The sequence below is a fragment of the Cucumis melo genome, chromosome 10 (genome assembly GCF_025177605.1).
Source record: "Cucumis melo cultivar AY chromosome 10, USDA_Cmelo_AY_1.0, whole genome shotgun sequence".
In the NCBI taxonomy this organism is placed as follows: domain Eukaryota; kingdom Viridiplantae; phylum Streptophyta; class Magnoliopsida; order Cucurbitales; family Cucurbitaceae; genus Cucumis; species Cucumis melo.
This window is the reverse complement of record NC_066866.1, coordinates 26,151,134-26,172,579: the sequence shown is the minus strand read 5'-3', so window position 1 is coordinate 26,172,579 and position 21,446 is coordinate 26,151,134. Positions and strand designations below refer to the sequence as shown.

The 21,446-nt window shown below is 37.7% G+C and overlaps 2 protein-coding genes across 11 annotated transcripts in view; both read left to right on the top strand.

The window, feature by feature from the left end:
• The window catches only part of LOC103499360 (uncharacterized), a 37,488-nt gene that overhangs the window by 2,946 nt on the left and 13,096 nt on the right, over positions 1 to 21,446 (top strand). For 7 of the 10 annotated variants that reach the window (XR_007824215.1, XR_007824216.1, XR_007824214.1 and 4 more), the window contains 6 exons: positions 13,036 to 13,188; positions 13,932 to 14,402; positions 15,721 to 15,774; positions 15,881 to 18,148; positions 19,035 to 19,237; positions 19,320 to 19,475. Coding sequence is in view for 7 of the 10 variants with exons in the window: in XM_051090809.1 (XP_050946766.1) it covers positions 13,036 to 13,188; positions 13,932 to 14,402; positions 15,721 to 15,774; positions 15,881 to 18,148; positions 19,035 to 19,237; positions 19,320 to 19,475 (3,305 nt within the window). In the remaining 3 variants the exon portion in view is untranslated. Of the gene's footprint in view, positions 1 to 13,035; positions 13,189 to 13,931; positions 14,403 to 15,720; positions 15,775 to 15,880; positions 18,149 to 19,034; positions 19,238 to 19,319; positions 19,476 to 19,616; positions 19,643 to 21,368; positions 21,422 to 21,446 lie in introns of all 10 variants that reach the window. The other 3 variants (XM_051090812.1, XM_017047090.2, XM_008462343.3) reach the window with 3 other exon arrangements.
• On the top strand, positions 5 to 3,627 carry LOC127151321 (uncharacterized). The gene is made up of 2 exons (XM_051090813.1): positions 5 to 1,219; positions 1,337 to 3,627. Exons 1-2 carry the CDS (start codon positions 1,078 to 1,080, stop codon positions 1,825 to 1,827), a joined length of 633 nt encoding a protein of 210 aa, XP_050946770.1. The 5' UTR covers positions 5 to 1,077; the 3' UTR covers positions 1,828 to 3,627.

The window sequence follows — 21,446 nt, the reverse complement described above, 5'->3', positions numbered from 1 at the left end:
GCATGTTTTTGTTTGACCTCCAGTTATGTTACAATATAGTAGAAAAGGGAAGAAAGGGAGTGCAGGGGAGCATGAGCACTAGGGATGAGGACCACAGTTAGTTAGGAGGAAAAAGTAGTTTAAATAGCAGAGAGTAGGGAGTGAGAAAGGGGGGAATCATTTTGATAGTAATTCTTCATCCTCGAGAGAAAGGAGAGACAAAGGGAGGGTAGTTTGTTTTTGTTCTTTCTGAATTTCGATTACAGAGTTGATACTTCATCAATTCTATACCGTACTTACTTTGATATTTCCAATTGAATAAGAACATAACTAGTTGGTGTTCTATCATATTGGTATCAGAGTGTTTTTACCTGGGAAATGATAAAAAATGGCACAAAAGTGGACCAAAGAGAAGCTTGAAACCTTTGATAAGGAAAGATCGGGAATGTGAGTAGAGTGACCTAAGTTGCCGATGATCGAAGAAAACTTGTTATCCGTGGCGAAGAGCATCGAAAGATTGGTCATCCAAGCAGAGAAACAACAACAGTTGTTGAAATGTCTTGAAGGAATAGCAAAGGAGAAATCGACAATCTTTGGAGGAGTGGAAGAATGGTCGAGTAGAGGATCGACGATTGAGAGCATCATCGAAGGTGGATGTATGACGTTGAAGGAAATCAAGATAGAAGGTAAAATGAACAAGTCTGAAGGAGATGAAAACTCAAACGATCGTAGTAAATTCAAGAAAGTTGAAATGCCAGTATTCAGTGGCAGTGATCTGGATTCATGGTTGTTAGAGCTGATCGCTACTTCCAAATCCATAAACGGAGGGATTATGAGAAGTTGACCATTGTTGTAATTAGTTTTGATGAAGCAGCGTTGGATTAGTATCGATCATATGAAGAACGAGATCCATTCAAGGATTGGGCAGATCTGAAACAGAGGCTGTTAATTTGATTCCGGTCGGCGAGAGAAGGATTAATTTGTGGAAGATTCTTGGCTATTAAGCAAGAGATAACGGTGGAAGAATACCGAAATTTGTTTGACAAATTGGTAGTGCCATTGCCTCACCTGCTGAAGGAAGTTTTGAAAGAAACATGCATGAATGGGCTTAGTCCATGGATCAAAATAGAAGTGGAATGCTGGGAACCAGTGGGGCTTGCACAGATGATGAAGTTAGCCCAACACTTAGAAAACAAGGAGTTGATGAGGAGGGAAGCGGGCTTAAAGAAGAACATAGAAGGTAAGGCCTAAACTACTACATCTTCTATTAAAGCTAATATATCGTTGAACATGAATGAAACTAAAGTTGGAGGGAATTTTCCGATGCGAACTATAACTCTGCGAGGTGTGACGGCAGGAGAAACTCGGCGCGGAGGACCAACTAAAAGACTATCAGATGCGGAATTTCAGGCAAGAAAAGAGAAGGGGCTTTGTTTCTGTTGTGAACGATACCACACAGGCCACTGTTGTAAAGTTAAAGAGCAAAGGGAATTCAGAGTTTTGGTTGTTCGAGAGAATGAAGAGGAAGTAGAAATATTTGAGGAAGATGATCACGAAGAAGAAACAAAGATGAAAATGCTAGAAGTTGAAAAGGGAGTAAAACCGGTCGTTGAGCTATCAATAAACTCTGTGGTTGGACTATCTAAGCCAGGCACGATGAAGATGAAAGGAAAGATCGATGAGGAAGCAGTGATAGTTCTGATAGATTGTGGGGAAATGCATAATTTTATATCTGAAAAGCTGGTGACGTCATTGAATTTACCAATGATGGAAACTGCAAACTATGGAGTAACCCTTGGATCTGGTACAACTATGAAAGGAAAGGGAAGGGAATTTGTGAAAAAGTAGAACTATTGCTGGTTGAATGGAAGGTGATTGAAAGTTTTCTTCCCTTAGAGTTAGGAGGTGTGGATGTAATATTGAGAATGCAATGGTTTTACTCACTGGGGCTAAATCGAGATGGATTGGAGGAATCTGACCATGACTTTCCAACGTGAAGGTTGTAAGGTAGTAATAAGGGGAGATCCTAGCTTGACTAAGGCCCGGGTGAGTATGAAAAGCATGATGAAATCATGGTCTTCATCTGAACAAGGGTTCTTAATTGAATGCAGGGCTCTGGTGGAAGAGATACGTACATTCAGTGAATCAATTTCGGTATTGTTGGCAAAATTCGAGGATGTCTTTGATTGGCCAAAGGAGCTGCACCGAAAGAGTAGTATAGAACACCATATACACTTGAAGAAATGCACTTATTCAAGTAATGTGAGATCATACAGATATGCCTATCAACAAAAGGAAGAGATGGAGAAGTTAGTTGATGAAATGTACGCATCAGGGGTAATCCGTTCAAGTACCAGCCCCTATTCAGGTCCTGTCTTGTTAGTGAAGAAAAAGGATGGTAGTTGGAGATTTTGTGTGGACTACGGAGCATTGAATAATGTGAATTTCAGAAAAATTCCCTGTTCTAGTTATTGAAGAGTTATTTGATGAGTTGAATGAGCTAATATGTTTTCAAAAATTTATTTGAAGACAGGCTATCATCAAATAAGAATGAGTAGAAAAGATGTGGAGAAAACGACATTTAAAACTCATGAAGGCCATTATGAGTTCTTAGTCATGCCATTTGGGTTGATTAACGCTCCATCTACTTTCCAGTTGTTGATGAATACAATCTTCAAACCACATTTGAGAAGATTTGTACTGGTGTTTTTTGATGATATTTTAAGCTACAACAGAAATTTGGAGGAGCACCTACAGCACTTAAAGTTGGTTTTCGAGATTCTGCGAGAACATGAATTGTATGCCAATATGAAAAAGTGTAATTTTGCTCAAGCCAGGTTAGAGTATCTTGGTCATATAATATCTGGAAAGGGAGTGGAGGTAGATCTTGAAAAGATTGGAGTAATCAAAGAATGGCCACCTCCAACAAACGTGCGAGATGTAAGAGGATTCTTAGGCCTTCGGGTTATTATAGGAGGTTTGTATAGAATTATGGGAGTGTGGTTGCTCCATTAACTCAATTCTGAAGCTCGAAGCATATGACTGGATAAAAGCACGGGAAGCCTTTGAGATGTTGAAAAACGCAATGACGACTTTGCCCATATTGGCATTACCAGATTTCAATCTCCCCTTTAAGATTAAGATAGACGCATCAGGGTATGGGATTGGAGCTGTGTTGATTCAAGCAAAAAGACCAATAGCTTATTTCAGTCATACACTATCAATGAGGGATTGGGCTAAACCTGTGTATGAAAGGGAATTAATGGCAATTGTGCTAGCAATACAGAAGTGGAGATGATGCTTGTTAGGGAGGAAGTTTGTTGTCAAGACAGACTAGCATTTTTTTGAAATTCTTGTTAGAACAGAGTTTGATCCATCCATAGCATCGGAAGTGGATTACTAAATTGCTAGGCTATACATTTGAAGTGGCCTAGAACCTAGACTTTAGAATAAAGGTGCTGATGCTTTATCAAGGGTGCCACCCATAGTGCACCTTGTTAAAATTAGTGGGCTTAGCCCATTAGGAGATTTGCCCTAAATATATTTATATATATTTTTATCTTTTTATATTTTTCTATTTATTTCCCTCTTGTACTTATTGTACTTTTATCAGAAAATAATAAGAACAAAATATCATGGTTTTTCTCCCGGTACTCGGATTTCTACGTAAATTGGTGTGTGTTTTTGTTTCTACTTTTAATATGGTATTAGAGCGGGACATTGAACAAACCCTAGAAGACACAACTAATGATGGAAATCAAACAAAGGAGACAACCGCCAGTTTTAGTGCCGCCGTTGATACTTGGATCAGTGCTGCCATGGACGAAAAAACCCCTCACGCGCCGTCGTCAGAGCTACATGCGCCGATCCATCCTCTTCAAATAGTGCCGACCATCCCATCTGCACAACCCTTATCTTCATCTGTGGCCTATATTGCTCCCCATGTCCCGATTTATGTACTGCCACCTAATTCTGGTCGGCCACCACCGCTTCTGCCGTAATATCTGTATGCCTTGCCACCCACTGACCTTAGTTATCATCCCGATGTTAAGAATCCTCAAAATTCACCTCACATTTGAGGTTGGTGAGTCTTCGGCACACTCCAATCCTAACATGCAACCTTCCTCGAGAATAACTGATGTAAATAAAATAGGATAATACAGCCATTAAAACAGTCTGCTGTCAGAAAGACTGTTAAGAAAACTGTTAGAAAGTCTATTATAATCTATTCAGCTGTAACTGATTAAGCTGCCTAACCACTTGTAACTACTTAAAAATCCATCTATAAATACATACACTCTCAGCAGATAAAGGCAGAGAGTTCTTTTGATAAAAATTACCGTTTGGAATTACACCAATAACCCTACAACAATTGGAGGGCTTCGACAACAAATTGCAGCAATTGAGGCTTCCTTAGGGACGACATCCAATACTCCTGTACCGATGTATTCTGAGAATGGTGTAATTCCAAACGGTAATTTTTATCAAAAGAACTCTCTGCCTTTATCTGTTGAGAGTGTATGTATTTATAGATGGATTTTTAAGTTGTTACAAGTGGTTAGGCAGCTTAATCAGTTACAGCTGAACAGATTATAACAGTCTTTCTAACAACTTTCTTAACAGTCTTTCTAATAGCAGACTGTTTTAATGGCTGTATTATTCTATTTTATTTACATCATTCCACCCCCCTTAGAATGGATTTGCCCCGAAGTCCATTAGCGTGCAAGCTCAAAATCGTTTGGTGCATAGTAAGGCTTTAAATCGGCGATGTTGAATACCGGGTGAATATTCATCTCTGGTGGGAGTTCTACTTTAAAAGCGTTTGCTCCATATTTTTCTAGGACTCGTACTGGGCCGATCTGTCTATCTTTCAATTTGTTGTAAGTGTCGGATGGGAATCTACTTTTCTTTCACCATTACTAGGTCTCCTTTAGCAAATTTGGCTTGTCTTCTTCTCATATCAGCTGCCTTTTTGTAGGAATCTGTAGTTTTCATGAGGTGATCAATGACTTCCTTATGTAGTTGTTCAAGCTTCTCTGCCATGTTTTCAGCTTCTTGATTAATGTCTACTACTGTAAGGAGGGAAGCAAGGTCAAAGGTCAACCTTGGCTGTTTAGTATAGACTATTTCAAAGGGGCATTTGTTTGTTGACCGGTTTCTCATGTTGTTAAACACGAACTCTGCTTGTGCTAAGGATAAATCCCACTGTTTAGGCTTAGATCCACTAAGGCATCTTATGAGATTCCCTAATGTTCTGTTAGTCACCTCTGTCTGGTCGTCTGTTTGAGGATAAGTTGTGGTGCTATATTTAAGAGTTGTATCAAGTTTCTTCCATAAGGTTCTCCAGAAATGACTTAGGAATTTTACATCTCTATCAGAGACGATTGTCTTAGGGATCCCAGTAATCGTACTATCTCTCTAAAGAAGAGATTAGCAATATATATAACATCATTCGTTTTTTTACAAGCAACAAAATGGGTCATTTTACTGAACCGGTCTACTACAACTATCACAGAGTCATAGTTTATTTGAGTCTTAGGGAGGCCAAGCACGAAATCAATGGGAAGATCTTCCCATATGGATTCTGGGATAGGTAACGGGTAGTATAGGCCGACATTAGTGCTTGATCCCTTTGCTTTTTGACAAGTGGAGCATCTCTTGACAAAATTATTGGAATCCATTCTTAGTTGTGGCCAGTATTATCTTTTAGATACTAAATCACATGTCTTGTTTTGGCCAAATGGCCGGATAAGCCTCCTGAATGAGCTTCTTTAAGTAATGCCTCTTGTAGAGAGGTGTGCGGAATGCACAATTGTTCCCCCTTAAAGAGAAATCCCTCTACAATATGGTAATCATTAGCCTTTAGATAGTTGTTGCATTTGTACCAAATTTCTGCAAAGTCAACATCTTCTTTATAGAGATCAGGGAGATGCTTAAAGGCTATGATTTCTGAAGATAGCAATGTAAGGAGGGAATTCTTTCTACTAAGGGCGTCGGCCACCTTGTTTTCTTTTCCGCCTTGATGTTTGATAACAAAATCAAATCTCTGTAGGAAGGAGATCCACCGGGCGTGTATCCTGCTAATGCTTTTCTGGGAATGAAGATACTTTAGTGAAAAGTGATCAGTTAAGAGGACAAATTCTATAGACAGTAGGTAATGCTCCCACTATTTCAATGCTCGGATAAGGGCATACAATTCCTGCTCGTATGTGCTCCACACCTGTCTAGATGTGCTAAGCTTTTCACTAAAATATTCAATCGGGTGTCCTTTTTGAGATAGAACAGCTCCTATTCCCATGCCACAAGCGTCAACTGCAACTTCAAAAGGTGAAGTGAAGTCTGGAAGTTGTAAAATGGGACTAGAAGTTAGTCTCTTCTTGATGTTTTCAAAGCTTTCTTGTTGTTGTAAAGTCCACTTAAAATTTCCCTTCTTCAAGCAATCGGTAAGTGGAGCAACCATATAACTGGAATTTTTTATTAACTTCATGTCAAAAGAAGCTAATCCAAGAAAGGCTTGGATTTCTTTGATAGAAGCCGGAATCGGCTAAATTCTAATTACTTCAATTTTCTTAGGCTCCATGCTAATCTTCCCTTCTTTGATGACGAACCCAAGGAAAGAAATTTCTTCTTTTAGAAAGGTGCATTTTTTCTGATTGATATATAATTCTGTTTTAGTTAGCACTTGAAACAGTTTTCTGAGATGCAGCATGTGTTCATCCTTTCTCCTGCTGTAAACAAGTATATCATCAAAGTAAACTACTATAAATTTATTGAGGAAAGGAGGGAGCACCTGATTCATCAATCTCATGAAGGTGCTGGGTGCATTGGATAATTCAAATGGCATAACCATCCATTCAAATAAGCCCTCATTAGTTTTAAATGTTGTTTTCCGTTCATCTCCCGGTTAATTCGTATCTGATGGTAGCCATTTTTTAGATCAATCTTTGAAAAGATATTAGCCTTGCCCAATTGATCTAAAAAATCACCAATTCGAGGAATAGGGAACCTGTATTTTACAGTTATTCGATTAATTGCTCGGCTGTCTACACACATCCTCCAACTTCTATCTTTCTTAGGTGTGAGTAGAGCTGGTAATTCACAGTGGCTTAGACTTGGTTTAATGTGTCCCTTCTTCAACAGTTCTTCAATATGTTCATGAAGAATTTGATATTCATGAGGACTCATTCGTTAGTGGGCCAGATTCAAAAAAGATGCTTATGAGATCAAGTCTATTTGATGCTGAATATCTCGTAAAGGTGGTAAGCCATGTGGTTCTTTTCTCAAGTGAGGAAATTCAGCAAGTAATTGCTGTAACTCAGGTTTCATAATTTCCGTTTGTTCTCCTATGGACTTATCAACAACAACTAGCCCCAGTATGTCTCTTTCTCTTTCACTGATCAATCTCTTCCACTGACAGTGGTAAATAGCTGCCCCTTTGTCTTCATATGCTTTGCTACTTTGTTATTTTATGATAGAGGAAGTAGAACAATCTTCTTCCCCATCCAGCAGAACTCATAGGTATTTTCTCTCCCCTTATGCAAGGTTTGAGTGTCGCATTGCCACGGTCTTCCTAGGAGCAAATAACATACGTCCATGTCGATTACATCACAAATAATTTGATCTTTGTATCCGCTTCCAATGGAAAGTGGCGCGGTGCAAATCTCACTCACTAAAGTTTCTCCACCATTTTTTACCCAACCAATCTTGTAGGGTGGATGTGTTTTTGCCTTCAGATTTAGAGCAGCTACAAGCCTCTTTGCTATGAAATTCTCACTGCTTCCGCTATCAATAATCACGTCACACACCTTTCCATTGATCGTGCATATAGTTTTGAACAAACAGTGGTGCTGAGGATTGGTTTCTTCTTTAGGGGCAATTAGGACTCCGTATAACACAGGATATCCTCTCACCATCATCAGCTTCAATCAATTCGGTTTCTTCTTCCACTGTTTTGCTACCATCACTTGCAGAATCATACTCTTCATCAGCCAAAGCTATTGTTTTTCGTTGGGGACAAGTATTAGATAAGTGACCAGTTTGGCCACACCTAAAACACTTGCCTAATGATGGCCGATTGTAATTATTCGGAGCCCTTCCTTTGACTGCATTTTCTTTCTTCTTGGTTGCCTCTGGTGCTTCTACATCTTTGCCTTTTTCTGCAATAGATGTTGAAGGTTGCTTATTTGCATTATTAGTGTAAGATTGCTTCTTAGAAAGATTTGTTTCCCATATATTCTTTCTGTTAATATTCTTCAATCTTGCAGCCATCATTTCTTCTATAGTTTCTGCAAAAGAAATAGCTTTAGATAAAAAACGGAATGGCAACAATTTTACCTTTTCCTTTATATCAAATCTTAAGCCACTGATAAACCGTGCAATCTGATGCTGTTCATTTTCACTCAAATTAGTTCTAGCACTCGGTCTATGAAACTCTTCAATATAATCTGCTACTGATTTGCTTCCTTGGCGGCAGTTTTGATACTGGTTATCAAGGTTTGTTCATAATTTGGAGGTAGGAAGCGTGCTTTCAATAGTTTCTTCATCTTTTCCCATGAACGAATAGGTGGCTTATCATATCTTTGTCTGTTTATTTCAAGTTGATCCCACCATGCCGAGGCTCCTCCACGTAACTTTAGAGCCACTAGATGCACTTTCTTTCTTTCGGGAGTATCCATGTAATTGAAGAAATTTTCAGTATTTTTAATCCAATTTAAAAAAGATTCAATATCACGCTTACCGTTATAGGTTGGAAGACCAATTTTCATCTTATAATCATGATGAACTTCCCTTCGTGCTTCATGTCCTCTATAAACTTGTCTCATTCGAATATCTCCATTTTCATTCCAAGTATTTCCGTGTTCATCACCGCTGGAAGAATCACATTCTTGCTCATTTTGCCAAGCGTCATATTCCTCCATTGAATCATCGTCGGCATAACGCAGCGGGTTCTCCATTGGCCTCATTCTTTGGTCATTTCTTTGATTGGGCAAGTTTCTAAAATTCCTTCGAGCTCGTCGGCCTACTCTGTTTCCATCATTCTAGTCATTATTTATGTTGGCTTCGTTTCTTGCTGGGACTGGTAGTTCGTCCATCCTCCGGGATAGTGTCTCCAAAGTATCCATTAGTCGATCAAACTTATCGTGTAAATCTTCCAAGGAGTCCTTAACAGCCAACAAGCACACCGTGGATGTCCTTGGAGAGAGGGTGGTGTTCTCTTCCACCTCTTCTTGCTCACGGTTGTCCCCTACGGTAGGTATTCCTCCTCTCCGGCCAGCCATCCATCCAAAGATCGGGGCTGCTCTGATACCAAATTTGGTGTAATTCCAATCGGTAATTTTTATCAAAAGAATTCTCTGCCTTTATCTGCTGAGAGTGTATGTATTTATAGATGGATTTTTAAGTAGTTACAAGTGGTTAGGCAGCTTAATCAGTTACAGCTGAACAAATTATAACAGTCTTTCTAACAATTTTCTTAACAGTCTTTTTAACAGCTTTCTTAACAGTCTTTCTAACAGCAGACTGTTTTAATGGTTGTATTATTCTATTTTATTTACATCAGAGAATCTAGTAACCTCACGTTCCTTACTTTATCCTCTCCTTATGTGGCTAATACAGTGGCTTAGTCTACGGAATATCATCTTTCAGGGAAAAAGTTGAACAACAATAACTATTTCTCATGGTCTTAGTCAATGAAAATGGTCCTTGAAGGACGACATAAATTTGGTTCTCTGACTGGGGAAATACATCGCCCTCCACCAGGGGAGCCACAGGAACGGAACTTAAAGGCAAAGGACTACTTTTCTATCCACGTTAATCAACAGTATGGGACCACAGATTAGCAAACCATTACTATATGCTACAACAGCCAAAGATATTTGGAACACGACCCATACAGTTTACTCCAAACGTCAGAATGCCTCTTGCCTATACACGTTAAGGAAGCATGTTCATGAATGCAAGCAAGGAACACATGGAGGCTGTAACAAAATACTGAGATACTTAAAAATAACTCCTGGTAAAGGATTGATGTTTAGAAAGATAGACAGGAAAACTATTGAGGCTTATACTGACTCAGACTGGGCAGGATCTGTTGTTGACACAAAGCCTACCTCTAGTTATTGTATCTTTGTATGGGGCAATCTTGTAACTTAGAGGAGTAAGAAGCAAAGTGTTGTGTTGTGGCCAGGAGCGGTGCCGAATACCAAGCTAGAGTTTGGAAATATGCAAGGATATTTGGCTCTAGAAAGTCCTCTCAGATCTTCATTAGAAGTGTGAGACACCAATGAAGCTTTTTTGTGATAATAAAGCCAGTATTAGTATTGCTAACAACCCAGTTCAACATGATAGAACTAAACATGTTAAGATTGATCGACATTTCATCAAATAAAGACTCGACAGTGCGAGCATATGCATTCCGTACATCCCTTCAAGCCAACAAGTTGTTGATATCCTCTACAAGGGGCTTCTCAGACCAAACTTTGAATTTTGTGTTAACAAGTTGGGTCTCATTGATATATACATCCCAACTTGAGGGGGAGTGTTAGAATTAGCGGGCTTAGCCCATTGGGAGATTTGCCTTAAATATTTTTTCCTTTTTTTATCTTTTTGTATTTTTCTATTTATTCCCCTCTTGTACCTATTGTATTTTTATCATAAAATAATAAGAGAAATATTGTGGTTTTTTCTCCCAATACTTGGGTTTCCACATAAATTGGTGTGTTCTTTGTCTCTACTTTTAGTACACCTAAATCATATATCTGCCCCAACCTTACTGGACTTGTTTGTTATTAAGGAAGAGGTAGAGAAGAATTTTTGTTTGAAGGAGATCATTGCTGAGCTGGAAAGAAATGAGGGAGGAGTCCCTAATTTTGCCGTACAATAGGGGATGTTGAGATATAAGGGAAGACTAGTGATATCGAAGACTTCAGCATTATTGCCTACAAGAGATTGATGGGAGAATTATTCTGGTAAGGTATGAAGCATGCGAAGAAATATTGTGATGAATGCCTTGTGCGTGAACGCAACAAATCCTTGGCACTATCTCCAGCTGGTTCATTGATGCCATTAGAGATATTAGACATGGTTTGGAGTAATATCTCCATGGACTTCATTGATGGATTGCCAAAGGCTGCAGGGTTTGATGTAATTTTGGTAGTAATTTTGGTAGTGGTAGATAGAATAAGTATGCACACTTCTTAGCATTGGAACACCCTTATACTGTCAAATCAGTAGCTGAAGTATTTGTTAAAGAAATAGTAAGATTGCATGGGTATCCTAGATCAATAGTATCATATCGTGATAAAGTGTTTCTTAGCAACTTTTGGCGCGAAATGTTTCATCTGTCTAGGACCAAATTGAGTAGGAGCTCAGCTTATCACCCATGATTAGATGGCCAAACAGAAGTGGTGAACCGAGGTGTTGAAGCATATCTAAGATGTTTTTGTGGGGAGAAACCGAAGGAATGGTTAACTGGCTTCATTGGGCTGAATACTGGTATAATATTACATACCAAAGGTTCATCAGCATAACTCCATTCCAAACAGTTTATGGGTGATTACCACGTCCATTGATATATTATGGTGATACTGAAACCTCTAATTCTGCACTTGACCAACAGCTTAAAGAAAGGGATGTGGCTTTGGGAGCTTCGAGGGAACACCTTAGAATTGCTCAAGAGAAAATGAAGGTACGCAGATATGAAAAGAAGACATGTAGAATTCCTAGTTGCAGGGCATGTATTTTTTAAGATTCGACCTTACCGTCAAATATCATTGAGGAAGAGAAGGAATGAAAAACTACCACCAAAATTTTTTCGGGCCGTATAAAGTGATAGAACAAATCGGACCAGTGGCCTATAAACTGGAATTACCAGCTTCAGCCTCCATACGCCCAGTGTTCCATGTCTCCCAGCTCAAAAAGGTGATGGGAGACCATATTGATGTGCACCAGTTAATTCCTTATATGACTGAAAATCATGAGTAGATGGCTGTGTCAGAGGAAGTGTTTGCGTATCGAAAAACACCTCAACAGGAGGGTGGGAGGTGTTGATTAGCTGGAAAGGATTACTACCACATGAAGCTACTTGGGAAAATTGTGATGATTTCCAGCAACAATTTTCTGATCTTCACCTGGAGGACAAGGTGATTTTGGAGGAGGAGAGTAATGTTAGACCTCCAATCATATTACAATATAGTGGAAAAGGAAGAAAGGGAGTGCACGTGTAATGGGGAGTGTGAGCACTAGGGATGGGGACCACAGTGGTGGGACCACAGTTAGTTAGGAGGAAAAAGTAGTTTAAATAGCAGAGAGTGAGGAGTGAGAAAGAGGAGAATCATTTTGATAGTAATCTGTTCATCCTTGAGAGAAAGGAGAGACAGGGAGGGTAGTTTGTTTTTCTTCTTGCTGAATTTAGATTACAGAATTGATACTTCATCTATCCCATACTGTACTTTGATATTTTCAATTGAATAAGAACATATCTAGTTGGTGTTCTATCAGTTTTCTGCGAAGATTTTCTTTGGGTCTTTCAATTAAACTGCTGAAAAGATATGGTGGATTAGGTTCTTTCAGTTCCATATTCTATTTGTGCATTTATGTGTACATACCCATAAAATTCTAGTCCAGCCCTTTGTAATGTATTAATATCAGTTATATTTTTATGTTAAAATTGAAACAACACAGCTATTGGACTTTGGAAAGTGGAATCATTTTTAAAATGTAGCAATTAAAGTTTACTTAATTGACTCTCTCTGTATGTATGCCAAATAACAAGAAGATGTAATAGCCAGTTTTCTTCCTTTTTTGCAGAAAGGGTGTATCTACGGGGTTAAGTCATTTCACCTCATTAATCAAGGCATTCTAAATAGCTGGGCTAGCCATAAAATTGGATGCGTTAATATTGATTGTTAATGCATAATGTTTGTATGCTCACAGACATCTCATCATCTTATGTTAAAGTATTGTTTTCAATGAGTTATGTTTATTTGATAGTTGACGTCACCTTTTCATACACAAATAAATCAGCTTCTAACTTGTTGAACTGTCTGAAATGATCAGAATGACAATGGATCAGCTCCAGTGTTCTCAATTCCACGGAGTTTAATTGTAGAAAATCCGTTTACAAGTCTACTGTTGTGTTCTTATTCGCCCTCTACTATTATATCTAGCATGAAACCTGTTCTATCTTGGTGCCAGCAGTTATCGATTGAGGTAATGAATTGTTTTCTTTCCCTATGACTTGTAACAAGTTAAGTTATTTCATAATCTGCTAATCTATAGAGAATCAAGTCTTGGTGTTTGCTTTCGTATTTGTTTGATTAAGCTTATTTCAATTTTGGGGGATTAAAATGTAGATGTTAAATCTTAATAACTTTTTCCTAAAACTTTATATTCATCTAGGAATTTTATTAATTCCCAGCTTAAATGAAAGCATTTCACTTGAAGCAGATAAATGGTTATTCTATGTATCGGTCAGTTCGAAACCATCTGAATGCAAGGTATCCTTATATTATATGTATGGGTCAACATTAATTGACATCTTCCTACCCACTCTCAGACTTTTCCATTATTGACGTCAAGGTTGCTGATAACTGAAAAGATCATGGTTTGTGCTTGGATAAGAGTTGTTAGAATTGGAAATTTTCAATTATTTTTTAAGGAGCAGGATACCTCATTTTCTCTGACGAATTGAGTGAAACTGTTCTTGTCTTCCTTCCAGTTTTTATTCTATAAAATTGAAGGTATTCGTTGCATTTCAGTAATTTCTTACTATTCAAACAAAATACGATAGTTAGCACCGTTAGTTCTCTCTTTCTCTTGACTTGTAGGACTTGGATTTTGAAATGTCTTTTCCACAATTTAATTCTACCAAAACCCTTTTGGTAGGAAAAATGTCAAGTTACGGTGCCTCTCTCCTAGCCATATTCTAATTAGTATGCATGTAATGCACATAGTGGCTTACAGCGGTAGAGCTTGGACTCTTGAAAGGTCGTCACCCTCTTCTCAAGGATGTTGATATTACCATCAACTCTTCCAAAGGCTTAGCTCTCGTGGAAGGAAAAACAGTCGAAGAAAGAGGAAAAGTCATCAGGCAACTAGGTTACAACGGGTCAGATGCTTCAAGTGGGTACCAATCAACAAGGTTTATCAAGAAGAAACTTGAAGAGAGTCACAGCAGTATCCATACCGACCTAATATCTCAAAGTAACTCGCAGAGCAAATCACAACTTGAGGATAAAGGATCTCTAGAAATTGAAGTTGGGGTTTTAAACCAAACCAGCTCTATTAGTGAAGACATGGGGAAGAAGGACGGCGTCCATTTGGAAGATACTGAAAAAGGTCAAGTGTTACGGACAGCTGAAGTGGTTATGAACATTCTTGATATGACTAACCCTGGCACTCTGACAGAGGAAGAGAAGAAAAAGGTATACTAGACCATCTCATTCATTCTTATAAAATTGCAGATTTCATCAATTTTCTAATTTATAAAGTATGATAAGCTTCATCTTTTCTTGTGAATACTGTCCTTCTGCATTTGCTTTATTTATCTATCTATTTTTTGTTTAGATCTCTTGTACATGGAAAAGAGGGGAAATGGGGAAAGTCCCAGCTATGAAGCACTGACACACCAACACGTGCTGACACTGTCAGACACAAAATTGCATGTTGTCTTTTTTTCTTTTTATTTATTTATTTTTATTTCCAAAATGCTGGAGGACACGTTGGAAGGGACACGCTGGAATTTTTTTTAATTATCATTAAAAAATATTTAAAAAAATAAAACACACCCCTTTAATTGTTTAACTTCAACCCCTTTCGTAAAAACAAACCCTAAGCACTCGTCTTCACTCTCCTCTAGTCCTCTCCAATCTTCAACGATCTGCCCCTTCCCCCCAATCAGACGATGCCGGCGACAGCCGCTCATCCTCTTCCGTTTAGCATATATCTCCTGAATTAATACTTTAGATCCAAACATACCCAGAGATCTTCCCAACTAGCCAGGAAATATTTTTTAATGCATGAAAAGTAATAAAATCGGAGAACTCTTGATTTATGGTTCCAAAGAAACATATCACTTGTACCATTGTTTTCGATGAAAGTGTGATCTGTATTTAGGATTTTGTATTTGTATTGTAGTTCGGAACTTTTTAATGAACTCCAACAACTAATGTACTCTTTATTTATGTTTTAAAGAAGTATTGTTATGTTGTATCAATTTAAATAAAACAAAGTATTGTTATATTCTAAGTTATATGAGTAATTTATCTACAAGTATTGTCACATATATTATTCTAAAAAAAAATTATAACATGCCGCGAACGTGTCGTGTCCTACTTGTCTAGAAATAAGGCGTATTGCCGTGTCGTGTTGTGTCAGATGTCGTTGTCTGTCCTTAGAGTTCCAGGCTTCTTTGTCACTGTTTTCATACATTCATTCTCTCTTTTTCTTAGTGCCAGTAGGCACTAGTTCTTTGTTGGAGGGGGCATTCCAACAAAAGTTCATGGTGTCTTTTACTTTGTTTTGATATTTTACGAGGTTTCGCTCTTCCCTTCCTTCTTTCTCCATCGTGTTCAGTTTTGCTCTCTTTTCTCTCTCTCCCACCTCCTTGTTTCAAGCCGGGAACTGCTAGTTATCTAAGATTCTTCTGTTTTATTCAATATAATAACATGTACTTATACAAAAAAAACCTTCAACCTCCTTTCTTCTTTTTTCTACTTGTCAAACCATGGTTAACTTATGAAGAAGAAAGCAGAGAATACGGACATGGAGGGGTGTAGTGATAACGAAAGGAAGCTGGTAGCTCCTGCTCCCAATATCTTTGTTCTGTAAGATGTGTACATCAATTTCTTTACCAAGTAAGGACAGATGTCTATTTAAGTTGTTCTGCTGTTTCCTCCTTCAGGTCTTGAATGCCGTGGGTAAAGGAGAGACATTGATGAAAGCTCTGCAAGATGCTGTTCCGGAAGAAGTTCGTGGAAAGCTTACAACTGCTCTATCTGGGATATTGCATGCGCAAGGATCGAACTTAAAGGTTAATGATCTAATTGGTAGTTCTCAAAAATCTAATGCCACATTAGAATTAAAGAGAAAGACTGACGAGAAGGTCAGACACGCGGCAGATGCTGAAGGTTCCTCACAAATTTCTGCCCCTTTGCATGAGATGGGAGCTGTTAATGATGTTTCAGATGGTTCTGATAACTATCAACCTACAGAGGACAAATTTGTTGAGGAACTAGAATCTGAGCCTCCTTCCTCTGATAAACTCCATAAGTCAATCGACCAAAATGGTTCTCAAGCACTTGGCATTCATGGTGATGATACTATCAGTTCTATAAGGAAGGAGACAAGTGGCTCTGGTAATACTGAGTCGGGTGATGAATTTTGTTGGGAAAATACTTCTCAGTATCTTGTTAATGATGAGAAAAAACTGGACATAGGTTTGAAGTTTGAACTTTCGAGCAAGGACGAACAGATAAGTAACCACAAAGTTGTTATTGGTGATAATCACAAAAACCAGGGTGGTGAAATTGCTCAATCAGATAAGGAGGAAGAGAATAAACCCAAGAAAAATGAAGAGAAAGCTGTAGATCCTTCAAGTGATGATAAGGCTGTTTCCTCTTTGACAATAGAGGAAGCACTTTCATCACCAAGGTCTACTTCAGAGGCCGAGACTATACGTGTTGAACACAAATACAACAATGATCAGAAGGATAATAATAATAATATACAACCTGTTGTAGAACCTACTAAGCCTGTCATTTCTGAATCTAATGATAACAACTTTAGCGTTTCTCAGGCTTTGGATGCATTGGATGGGATTGATGATTCCACCCAGGTAGCAGTTAATAGTGTATTTAATGTAATTGAAAATATAATCTCACAGTTAGAGGGTTCAGAAAATGAAGGTGAGGACAAGAAGACTGATTCCTTAGTTGACAATCATTGCTCAGGTAATAATGATGAAACGTCATCAGGGAAGATAGAATGTGGTAACATGGATTTGTCTAGAAATCCTGAAAGGGTAAGTGGTCGTCATATTATTAATATCCCAGAGAAGAGAGGAGATACAGAGCATAATGTTAGAAGTGGACAGGAAGAGGAGTTGACTTCAGACCTGGTCTCAATTGATAGAAGCTATTTGATTAAATCTCAGTCAGCCCAAGCAGGTCAGGAGGGTAATGACAAGGACAAACTCCTTGATGATTTGGATGGCAACGTGGACTTGACTTCAACTGCGTATTTAGGTTCTGTTCACGATAATTTTCTCTTGAACTACATTACCCCAAACATGCCTACTGAATCACTTGATAAGGATACAACTACAGCTTTGTTGCTTGATTATATTCCAGAAGAAGGCCAGTGGAGGTTTTTTGAACAGGGAAATGAAAATGGTGCTATTTCAGCATCTGAAAGAGTTGATGGACAATTGAATGCCTATGCAGATGCAAAAGTGAAGAATACTGTTGATGTTATTGAGCCACTTTATATGATCTTGGACATCGACAATCAGCCAGAGCCAGTTGGGGAGTATCAAACTACGATAAACAGAAAGGAAGAGTTTGAGTTTAATGGTGGACAAAAGGATTTTAAATACTTTGTTAGAACTATTATACAAGATAGTTTGCAGATTGAAGTTGGACGTAGATTGAGTGCAGTTAACAAAGACTTAAAATTGGGTGTTGACAGAGACATCGAACATGTTGCAAATTTGTTGTCAGTGGCTGTTGGATTCGGTTGTAGGTATCGCCAATGTTTAGGTAGTCAAAGTGACAGCACTGATTCCAGTGCAGAGAAAATGGGCACCCTTTATGGCGAGCAGATTATTAGATCAATTTCATCTTCTGTTCAGGAAACTGTTTATTTGAAAAAAATTCTTCCTCTAGGTGTCATTATTGGCTCTAGCTTGGCAGCTTTAAGAAAACATTTCCATGTGACTACACTGCATGATGATAACCAGGGCCAATGCTTGTTCACCGATCAAGCTAAAAAATCTGGTGAAAGAAATCATGGTGAAGCTAATGGGAGAGAGCCCTCTCAAAATGTTACACTGACCGATAAAGTGTATGAGGAAGGAGGATGTGCTGAAATGAGAAATTTAGATAAAGATACTGTTGTGGTAGGAGCTGTCACAGCTGCTCTTGGGGCATCTGCGTTACTGGTACATCAGCAGGTATGTATGCTTTGAAATTTTTGTTTTTTACGCATTGCTTTTTGTACCTTGGCATGATTAAACCCCAAATATATGTAATTTCAACACAAAGAGAACCAGTTAGATTTGATTAAGCCTTTCTGAATCACATGTTTTAAATCACCGAATAATAACTTCGAGGATTAAGAATAATTTGATCAAGTAATAAAACACCATCCTTTTCATATATCTTTTCAGACTTTAGAAATATTGTGGTCAGTGTGTACTTTGTGATTTTCCCTTTGTGGTAGTTTTTTCTGGCATTCACTTTCTGTTAATTATTTCCTTTTACGTTAAATACATTTATTGTAGGGAAATTGCATAGGATGACAAAAGAATTTAGAAAAAAACAGCTCATAGCATTTCTTTTTTGCATATTGTGAATATGGAAAATATGATGGCTATCAGACGGTTATCAGAAGGCTATAAGAGAGTTATCGGAAGACTATCAGAGGGTCATCCACTTCTAAATTTAATACTTTTGCAATTTAGAAAATGTAGTGACATGACTCTATTTTCATACATTTTTTTTGCTATTTTTGCGAAAGCCCCTTTATTGTAATTATTTTTTCTTTTGTATTATTCCCTTATTTATATTGAGGAAATCTTTTATTTACCCCTCCCTTTCAAATAAAATAAGTGATAAAGCAATATATTAAGCACTTTCAAACCAATAAACTCCGAAAGTATTCATGGTTGCCCTTAATTCTTCGCTTCATGTTCAATTTTTAAATCTCTTTTTTCTGTCATTTTAAAATTGACATTGATTAGTAATTCAACATATTTTCCTTGGACTAATGCTTATTTACTTTCCTTTCCATTTGTTTATATTTGCATGGTTTATGTGTTTCTAAATTTATGCACTTAGAGTTTATGTGAAATGAACGGAACTACTGAAAGCTCATTAAAGTGCAAGGAGAATGATAATCTTCAGAAAGAGCCAGAAAGAAATGAGGAGCAGATAATATCTGATAAGAATCATAACATTGTTAGCTCTCTTGCTGAGAAGGCAATGTCAGTTGCTAGTCCGGTGGTGCCAAAGAAGGAAGATGGTGAAGTGGATGAAGAAAGGTTTTGGCCGTATATGCATTCTGTACACAACTTTAGTTGTCATTCTCTTTTTTTCTAAAGTATTTCTTCCCTTCCCAAACAGGCTAGTCTCTATGTTAGCTGAATTAGGAGAGAAGGGTGGCGTATTGAAGCTAATAGGTAGAATGGCTTTACTCTGGGGTGGTATACGTACTGCAATGAGTGTGACTGAAAAACTTATCTCAATTCTTCGAATAGCGGAACGCCCTTTGTTTCAGAGGTAAGTTTTTATTGCAAAACTCTACTGCATTTCTCCAAGTTAGAGGTAAGTTTTTATTGCAAAACTATTTTTATTGCAAAACTCTACTGCATTTCTCCAAGTTATTGAGCCAGTGACTACTTTAATGTTCTATTCTTTTAGGTAAGGATAGGTGTTCTTTTGTTCGGGTAGGTACCTTATGTCTCCTTTAATTATTCTTTTTCATATATCAAGTTATCAAAAATAAAAAGTTAACAGAAATGGTCAACAGAAATGTACTATGTACGTGCAATTCTTAAAAATTCGTTTTATTATCTTCTTGTACTGAAGGATCATTATCTTCCATTGGAATTTGAATGAACACGTGAGATGACATAATATTAATTTTGACTCAACACATTTATTTAGTCTATCATTTGTTATTTACCATAAAATGGTGAATAGTATGCTGCGAAGCTTTATTAATTATGTACTAGAAAGCGTATTTATTTATTCTTCATATTAGGAGCTTGGATACTCGAGAGAAAAGAGTGTGAGAAAAGTTGTAAATAGGAGTTAACTTTGAAGTTAAAGCCCCATAACAACTTACTATATATTTTAAAAGAATATCTTAAAAACATACTTCCAAGATGGTGAAAAGAAAAGAAAAAACAACAATAGATAATACAGCAAAACAAGGATCAACAATAATGAAGGTAAATAAACAATAAAGATCAAAGAATTATCTTACAATTGCACCTAACGGATAATGCGAGCTTTCAAATGAATGCTGAAGCTATGAATAAAACTTCAACCACTAAAAGCTACTTCAGACCCACAGCCATTTGAACTGAAACCCTAAAATTATCAGACAAATGAAACCCACTCTTTAGATACGAAGAGTCAAGCGAACCCAAACAACCCTAAAACTGACAGTCATCCAATTGGTGAGCCCAATGGACATTTTTAAATTTTAAATTTATCTTTAAAATTAACAACAACAACAACAATAATACTATTATTATTATTTTCTTTTATATACGGAAATTAGAATTTTCATTGATATAATAAAAAGAGACTGATGCTTAAAATTAAAAGAACAAACTAAAACTCACCAAGTACACTTAGAACTTATTGTAGTGAAGTTCATGGAAATGTTTTGAATGGAATACTAAAAAGGAAAAGGTAAGTTTTCTCCCCTCTCCTCTCTCCCTTCCCCTTCCTGTTCCCCCCTTTCCGGCATCACAATCACAACCTTTCAAATACGGAACGGGCGATTGTGCGGCACTTGCTCTAACTTGGCGAACAAGTCAGTCGTACTAAATCCAAAAGTCACGGACAAACTTGCAGTATGATGCAGCCTCCCTTCACATTTTGAGAGAAAATAGTTCTATAAAATGGAGAGAAAAAAAGCGTTGAAAACATCATTAAAGAAAGCATTGAAGACTGAAAATTGTAAGAAAGCTTGGTTTGCAAAGAGTACAACAAGGCTTAGTCGGGAAATTGACTACTGGGTTTCCCTTATAGTCCGCATTCGAAACATTTTCAGATTTGACACTTTCATGTGAAATGTCACGTATAGGCAAGTGACATAGAAATTAAAGGAAACAAACTAAACTAATTATGAAAGCATAAACATAAGGTGGTGTGAGGATGTTTGGGCATGCGGCCATAGGCAAACAACGCCTTGGACAAGCATGCTCATGACATTCTCCTCCACTTAAACAGTTGACATCCATGTCGGCTGGCGATGCTTGAACTCTTCGATCTTTTGCTTCCATACTTTAAGGTCTTCAACATGTTCCCAACTTGTTGCTTACAAAGGGAGTTTCTTTCACTTGAATAGAAATTCGTGGATTCTCCTCCTGGGCCTTCTACCCTTCCTTACTCGTCTGCAAGGATCCTTTTAACTTCTTTATCTTCTTTCTACTTTAGGTCGATGCATGGTCGAGCAATATTGTTGCGCTACTTGTCGTCGGATACTTAAGGTAGGGTTTTAAGTTGCTTACATGA